The 8267-nt window shown below is 37.5% G+C and overlaps 1 protein-coding gene across 1 annotated transcript; it reads left to right on the plus strand.

The window, feature by feature from the left end:
* Positions 1-593: 593 nt before the first annotated feature.
* tcf21 (transcription factor 21) lies at positions 594-3243 on the plus strand. The gene is made up of 2 exons (XM_080883382.1): positions 594-1260; positions 1995-3243. Exons 1-2 carry the CDS (start codon positions 826-828, stop codon positions 2082-2084), a joined length of 525 nt encoding a protein of 174 aa, XP_080739508.1. The 5' UTR covers positions 594-825; the 3' UTR covers positions 2085-3243.
* Positions 3244-8267: the final 5024 nt, after the last annotated feature.

Raw genomic sequence — 8267 nt, forward strand, 5'->3', positions numbered from 1 at the left:
TGAAAGTTATGTGGACACTGTGAGCGGAACTGGCTAAACTGTGATCCTTTTGGAGCTGAATTGCAATTATTTTGCACAAATCTAATTTCATAATTCATTATTCAATGAAATAAAAAATAAAAAGACTACCTTTTCTTGTAATTAAGAGACAACATATCACTACACAGATTACATTTGTATTTTGCTAATGGTTAGTTCATTTCCAGTTTCTAAGAATGCACGTCTTTATTCATGTTACAACTAATGCATTAAAAAATATTTTTTATTACTCACTTTATTGTGAACCCTACTTCAGGCTGCATAGTTTAAGGAGTGCAGTTGTGTGCTGTGATCACTGTAACTACATAATTTGGAGGTCTCAAGCAAGACAAAGGTTAACTTAAAATACAGTAGATGTACAGAACTGATTGGTGGGCAATGCATGTAGTTGCCAATGTAATTTTTCAGTAATTATGACAAAAGGTTCAAGAAAGAAAGAAAGAAATTCTATGCACCTGTCTCTCTTTTTTTTTTATGAGGAAATCACATGTTCCGGGTTGAACAATGATTAAAATAAAACACATGTCCTACATCTTGGGCTCATCCAGGGTCCCTTGGGATCCTCGAAACCTTTGGGGAGCCAGCAAGAAAGATCAGTACCGCTGTCTCCTCCCTGCATGTGGTAACGCCCTCTCTGGTCACAAAGATAAAAAAAAAAAAAAGTCTGTTCCTTTCTGCACAGTTAGTTGTTCATGAACATCCAGCGCACATCCTGTTCAATCGTGTCCAGCCAAAGAATTCTGCTCCCATGTTTTGAGCCCGCTTCAGTGGGAATACGCTACTAATATGTCCACCGGGTCTCTCAGCGATGTCGACGACGAGCTCCTGGACGGCATCCTGAAGTTTGGTTCCTCCGGTAAAGATTCCAACGAGAGCACGGAGGAGAGCTCAAACTGCGAGGGCTCATGCGCAAACGAGGAACGGAGAGAAACGCCCGGCAAAAAACGGAAGACAACGTCCAGGAAAACGGCGCCCAAGGGTGTGGCACAACAGGAGGGCAAGCAGGTGCAGAGGAACGCGGCCAACGCCCGGGAAAGAGCCAGGATGAGAGTCCTGTCCAAAGCCTTCTCCCGGCTTAAGACCTCCTTACCCTGGGTACCACCGGATACCAAGCTCTCCAAACTGGACACACTGCGCCTGGCGTCTAGCTACATAGCACACCTCCGACAGATACTGGCCAACGACAAATACGAAAATGGATATATCCACCCTGTTAACCTGGTGAGAATGGGCTTAAGGGGCTTGTACCTTTTTGCTCCCCAAATTTTCACACTTCCAATTTGGAGTTTTAATATAATAATGTAGTGAAATACCTGAATCACTTTTAATCAAAATCCAATGTTGTTTCGTTATTTTAACGTGGCCTGCAAAGGCCAAATTATAGGCCTCAATTACTCAGTAAAGTGACAAAGGAGGGCGATCGCTCAACTAGGCAGGTGCACGAGGGAGGTAAAAAACAAACAAGCAAACAGCCAGCCTCGTGCAAGCGTAATAAATACCCGACAGTTTACAATCCCTGTAGGCTGCAGACCAAGAAGTGCAATTTCATCGTTAGGCCGTCAGTGCCGGCAGTGATTCGTTGGGGAGACAGGTGAAATTAATGTTGCAGTGATGTCATTTTTTAAAAATAACTTTTCGGAGCAAATTGAGAAAAAAAACGGATTGCAATTCAAAATTATTTATCAAACGCTAGAACTGAACTTAATTAAATATGAATATTGGAGCCAGAAAACGTTAAATGTTCCACGTTAAAGCTTTATATTGTGACTAACATGTTTGTTTTAATAACACCCGAGAGCACTAAGTGAGACTGTTTGCTCCAAATGAATGATGTTTTTATTATGTTTACCTAGTGGTTTAAGGTGATTCCACGCATACTGGCTTTGAATTTAGGTTTGATTTAGTCTAAACTCTTTGACAGTGCACGCTCTAACTGGTTGCGTTTTCCTCCGCAGACGTGGCCTTTCATGGTTGCAGGTAAACCGGAGAACGATTTGAAGGAGATGCTGAACTCAACGAGGTTGTGCGGAACTACGGCGTCTTGATGCAGCTCAGTGGCAGCAGCTCTTTGCCTTTTTAAAGGAACAATGAAAAAAAAAATCCTATAGTGACTGAAATGCAAGTCTCATCTCTGCAGACTTTGAGTGGGAATAACGGGAGGGCATCCCACTCTCCTTCGTTCCCGTAAAGAAAAAAAATCGTTTATTTAAATGCATTGTGATCTTTTATCTTTGCTGGTTCAAAGATAAACTTTGTACTTTAACCCTTGTATGGTGTTCGGGTCTGTGAGACCCGTGTTCAGTTTTTTTCAAAAGAAAAATTAAACAATTAATTATTTTTTCACGTGTAAATGTGTTGTGTCTTTCCACTCACTCCACTTGATTATAACTGATTTATTTATAACATTTTATATAAAAGAAAAACGAGAAGCACATTAATTCATAAATGTGATCTAACAAAGGTAAAGGGAAAAAATTAACCATGTTTGCTGTTCATATGTCTTGTAATTGGGATGAAGTAAACATCTGTTGAGTAATTTAACATAAAATTGTTTGATGGTGTTAATTTGGAAAGCCAAAACTCTAGCGGGTCCACCAGACCCATGAACACTGGCTGAGTAACAAAAATACGAACACCACACAAGGGTTAAATTGCTTTTTTTCGTTTTCTTTTTTCTTTTTCTTTCTTTTTTTTTCTTTTTTCCTTTTTTTCCAACAAACAGTAATAATCTGCAGATGCGTTTTTACTGATGCAGGCCTGTGTTTTGCGATTGTCTTATGATGGATGGATGATTTGATGGATGGCTGGATAAGGCACATGAAACCTGCTCAAATTGTTGTACAGATTACATGAAGTATATGAAATATATTTGTACCACTTTTACACTCTGTGTAACCAGTCCTTATTATTTTTTTCTTGTGTGGGCCAATAGTTTGACCTGGCAACCCGCCTTATCGCTCCATTCCTTCAGAATAGCAGACCCTGCCCACCAACAAAGCGTAGGTACAGATAGCCCGAGTCTCCCTCTGTTGTGTCTGAAAGATAACAGTGGACAAAGCTGTCGTTACATAAACAAACGTTTGCCTTGGTAGATTATGTGGGCGTTATAAAGGAGTTACTCTTCTTGTGGCGTAAACAGGCCAAATAGGCCAAATCACGTTTATCTCGTTGCTAACTTTGCTGATAGGGTAAATGCAAGAAAGGTAAATAAACCGGGTGCCAGTTTGAGAAGTATCATTGTTGTCACTGACTTTTACTTTTTTAAAATTGTTTTAACCTAACTGTCAGGGCTGTTTAATAACAGTTTATTATCTTATTTATGAAGCTACACCGCTAAAATATGAGCAGCCATCGTCGTTTTTCGTTAGCTTAATTGCATTTTGCCTTATCAACTCACGCGCATGCGGTGATTGGATTGACTAATTAGCATTCGGCCAATCAGAAGGCAGTCGCTGGAGGTCAGCGGACGCTGGAGTTTGTTTCTTTTAGACGTAGAAAACCTGCTTTAATCCCGCCCAGACCAGTTGTTTTAATTTGCTCGGGTTATGACCGCTGTGTTTACATCACGTCGACAGTTATTTATGCGCTCTGACACAAGGCCTCTCCCCCTTTGTCTCTCTCACTTTTCTCACTGCGGTTTATTGGGAATGAAAAAAAAGAGAGCGCAAAAAAGGGAGAAAGCACTAGTTTTCACTTACTCCTTAAAAACAACTAACTAAACACCTAGGCTATAACCTATATGACCTCTGGAGGTCAAGTACTCTTTCAAGTCAGAAAAAATAACACGCAGTTTTCATACCTTTAGAAATGTAGAGAATTTTTAGGCAATTTTTTTCATTCATATATATATATAAATGATATATATATATAATATATATATAAAATATATATATATATATATATATATATATATATATATATATATATATATATATATATATATATATATATATATATATATATATATATATATATATATATATATATATATATATATATATCAGCCTGTTTTCCAAGTCGTTTGGCTATAGCTAGTATAATTATTGGCCGATTTTCCATCCATATCTTTTGATCTATTTATGATATATTAGCTACATTGCTGTAGATTTAGCCATTCAATAGAAGAAGATGTTTTGTTTTCTTTTACTTTTTAATCTATGTCTCCAGAGCGCTGTGAGAATCAGCCAGTGAGCTCATAATGTCTCATCAGAGTCTTTCAGTGAAATCCTCTGAACTCTTCTGTTTTTAAATGGACATTTCCATTTAAAAACTCTCAGTTTGAGTCAGTTTGAGAGTTTTCATTTAGGATATTGTGAGTTGTTTTAAGACAAAACAAAGATCTGAGAAGGATCTGAATACTACATCAGGGAGCAAAAGAGCAAGGCAAAAAAACATGAAGTCAATCCAGTCAGTCATTTTTTTGTATTTTGCTCATCTTTTTTATGAGTGAATTTGGAAAATAATAATTTTATAAAATATTGCCAAATGAAGCTTACATTAACCCCTGGGTGTATTCTCAGTTTCCTCGATTTTTACACTATCGTCTTTAATGATTAGGACTTCCCATTTCAAACTAGCAGCAGGGATGTAGGTGAGTTTAATCACACACAGTTGTTACTTAAATAGAAGAAGAGGAAAAAGAAAAATAAGAATAGTAACAAGTATCCTTTAACAGGAACAATAAGATTAAGTGCAGCAGTAATAAAAGAGTCCCACCGACATCTCTTAAAGGACCCTCACCTAATACATCAGCAGGAGTACGGCGGGGGCCTCGCCACCACCCCAAAGGGACCACCAAGGAGAAAATAAACTTGGCTGCCTCTCTCCTGGCTCCAGCTGCAGGGAAAGAGCAGGAGAGGAGGAGAGATAGAGGAGGGAGAGAGGGAGGGAACTGTATGAGAGAAGGGCTGGGATTCCCATACTTGCTAATTGTTTTGTTGGATGGCTTCCCAAAATTGTGGTGTGGAAAAGGTCCACACACTAAGGGGAGGAAACGAAAAAATCACATTTTGTTCCATCTGATCCCATCATGTTTCACATCTGCATGACCCTTGTTTTTCTTTGAAAACTTGATCTCGGCTTAGCTGTACGTCACTACTGTACGACAGCATAAGCTGATGTTTTATTTTACTTCCTAGAACCTCTTTAAGGACTGATGCACTGACCAGCCCATCTACAAACATACTCTCGCAGAAAACAACAGCATTTAACCCAATGACTCACATAACTTTGTTCTTTCTATTCTTACTGTCCAGGCCTATCCACAATGCCGTCTCTGGATACTGCATTTGCCATGCATGAAGTATCTACAGACTGCCATCTCCTGGACAAAATTTAAGTGAGGCCAAAATCTGCAAGCTCGTTTGTTATAGTAAATTCACTTCAAAACATTGTACTTTTCTACAATGACATTTATTTGTTGGATAATCCACAGTTAAAATATCTGCACATATCCATAGATATGATAAATACTCAGATTATTAAGGAAACTATCAGGTTTAGAACATAATGAACATGTGATATAAATTTTATAAATTGAAGAAAATATTTCAGGAAAACTATGATTTAAAATAAGTACGTATCTTAGTTTTGAATTAATTTGATATTTTATTGGATTTTTAAAAATTGCATTTGATTGACATGATATATTAAAAATGTAATGTTTACCACAGATTAGATGATCCTTGATGCTGAACCAAATATGACACATCCCAAACCTTTATTATTATTATTATTACTTTATATTATTACTTTTATTATTATTATTATTATTATTATTATTATTACTTTTTATTATTACTTTTTATTATTACTTTTATCATTATTATTATTATTATTATTATTATTATTATTATTATTATTATTATTATTATTATCATTATCATTATTATTATCATTCTGCCTGACCAGATGAGGTCATGCAGGAGTCACCATTGCACACAAGAGAGGGCTGATATGATGTAATCCCATCCCCACCTTGAACACATCTGTGACTCCTGCCGCACACGCTTCCCCTTCAGCTCACCTAATACGTCTCTCAGCATGTTGCTTATGAATCAGGGAGTTAGGGTCTCTCTTATGAATTTCCATAAAAGGTGGATTGTGGGGTTTGTGATTTGCTTATTTCTTACTGATTGTCTATTTCTGATAACTATTCTGTCATAAAATAAGATAAGATTTAAATTGAACTATTCTACTACTATTACTATGTAAGTAAGTATCTTTAAGTATAGATATGTACATGCATACACACATGTACACACTAAACATATATATATCTATATATCTATCTATCTATATATATATTCTGTATATACATATACATGCACATGTCCATACATATATATGGTGCATTATGCATGAAGTGGTGACCGTGGAAGTCCACTGGATGTCCACAGTGTCCAAGTGACTCATGACATCATTGTTGAGGAGTTATAGAGTCTACCTGCTGTCGGGATGAACAATCTGCAAGAGTGCTCCTTCCTGAAGCAAGGGTGTCTCAGTCTCTGACTGCTCAGCGCACTCACAGACTCATGCAGAGGGTGATGTGGGTTGCTCATGATGCCTGCAGCATCTTTTTTATACCAGTAGATGGCAGCAGAGGAGTCTTCTTAACAAAAAGTACGATTGAGAAAGGCACTTGAGGGCACAATTAGAGGACAGCATTTACAAAAACTATACAGATGGTAACGTAGAGCAGTAACTAAATGGAGCACATTAAGCCAGACGAGCTAAAGCTAAGGTAGTTATTGAGCTTTATTTATGAGGACCCTCTCATTGGGAAACACATACCTCAAGTGTTAAAATATAGGTCTGCTTTACCTATATAAAAAGCAGACCTATATAGGTCTGCTAATGTCCTGTAGGTGCCACTACATTTCCATATAACAGGCAGTAGTGACTGTGCTAGCTGTCTGTAGTAACTGCAGCAGTTACCTGAATAGTACTGTAGTAGACAGCATTTAGTAGTTCATGGCACCGATATCGCACGTCTTGCATGATCTTATTATTATGGTCGATAATGAATATGTGTTGTTGTTCTGTTTTCAAATAAGAAAGAAGCTCTCATTGAGCCTTGAATCTAATTTGAATTTAATTATTCAAAATTAGAAATTAAGAGAAAGAAGACGAAGTTTGGTAGGACAATCTGCTTTTCAGTTCTGTGTCAATTAAATGTCAATTTAGCACATGAGCACATTAATTTGTTAATGTTCATGACAATATTTGAGTAAATGTTTTACTGAAAGATTTGTTGTCTGCTCGGTTACAGTAAGTGCAAACGAGCTGCTTTAAATTATGCACATAAAACTCAATGCTCAACTTGCATTGTAAAAAAAAAAATTGCCACATATCCTAACATGATTAAGGCAGGGCAACAGCTGGTAGTGGTGTCAATTTGTATCAGCTGACATCACTGCCTGAGCAGACTGGCACAGCAACCACCAGAATAGAGGAGATGCCAAAGATAGCTGGGGCCTGCCCAGATCAGACTCATGCTCATGTTTATTGGGGTGTGTGTGTGTGTGTGTGTGTGTGTGTGTGTGTGTGTGTGTGTGTGTGTGTGTGTGTGTGTGTGTGTGTGTGTGTGTGTGTGTGTGTGTGTGTGTGTCACTGTTGGCATCACTTTGTGATTATTAAAAAAGGCACAGCAGGTGCCTGCCATCAGACTTCTGTCCTTTACGTCAGTGGTGTCATCTATGGAGTCAACAGCACGTCTTCATCCCTGAAATTGTTGATATCATGGAAAACTTTTTTTAGATTGACAGAACTTCTTAAATAGTAAATGCATTCAAATCAAAGCAGGTATTTATTATGTTTCACCTTTGCCATTATGTGCTTCGGGTTCTATATCGTATTTGTTTCAAGATATATGTGACATTTCTGCACAGAAGACGAAGAAACAACAGTGACTTCAATGAGACATGAAAAGCTTAAACAGCCAGTTTATTTCACACACAAAAATTGACAGCTACACTCACTGGCCATTTCATTGGTTACACTTTACTCGTGCCCAGTTGGACAACTCTTCACTGTATAGATGGAAGTAACCCTCAGAAGATGGGTGCACTGTACTCATAAAGGGGTGGACATGACCAGCAATAAATGAATTACATTTTCAATTAAAAAAAAATTTTATAGCACCACATCACAATAGTTACTTAGACTGTGTTAGTTAGTTAACACATTTCAAACTATTAACACCAGAACCTAAACTGTTGACACAAGGC

This window comes from Rhamphochromis sp. 'chilingali', assembly GCF_963969265.1.
Source record: "Rhamphochromis sp. 'chilingali' genome assembly, chromosome: 5".
Classification (NCBI taxonomy): Eukaryota; Metazoa; Chordata; class Actinopteri; order Cichliformes; family Cichlidae; genus Rhamphochromis; species Rhamphochromis sp. 'chilingali'.

Excerpts from the sequence above, each read along its gene's own strand:
- tcf21 (XM_080883382.1), top strand. The coding sequence starts at position 826 with ATGTCCACCGGGTCTCTCAGCGATGTCGACGACGAGCTCCTGGACGGC. Across the intron at positions 1,261-1,994 it reads ATATCCACCCTGTTAACCTG|ACGTGGCCTTTCATGGTTGC; the intron begins GTGAGAATGGGC and ends TTTCCTCCGCAG.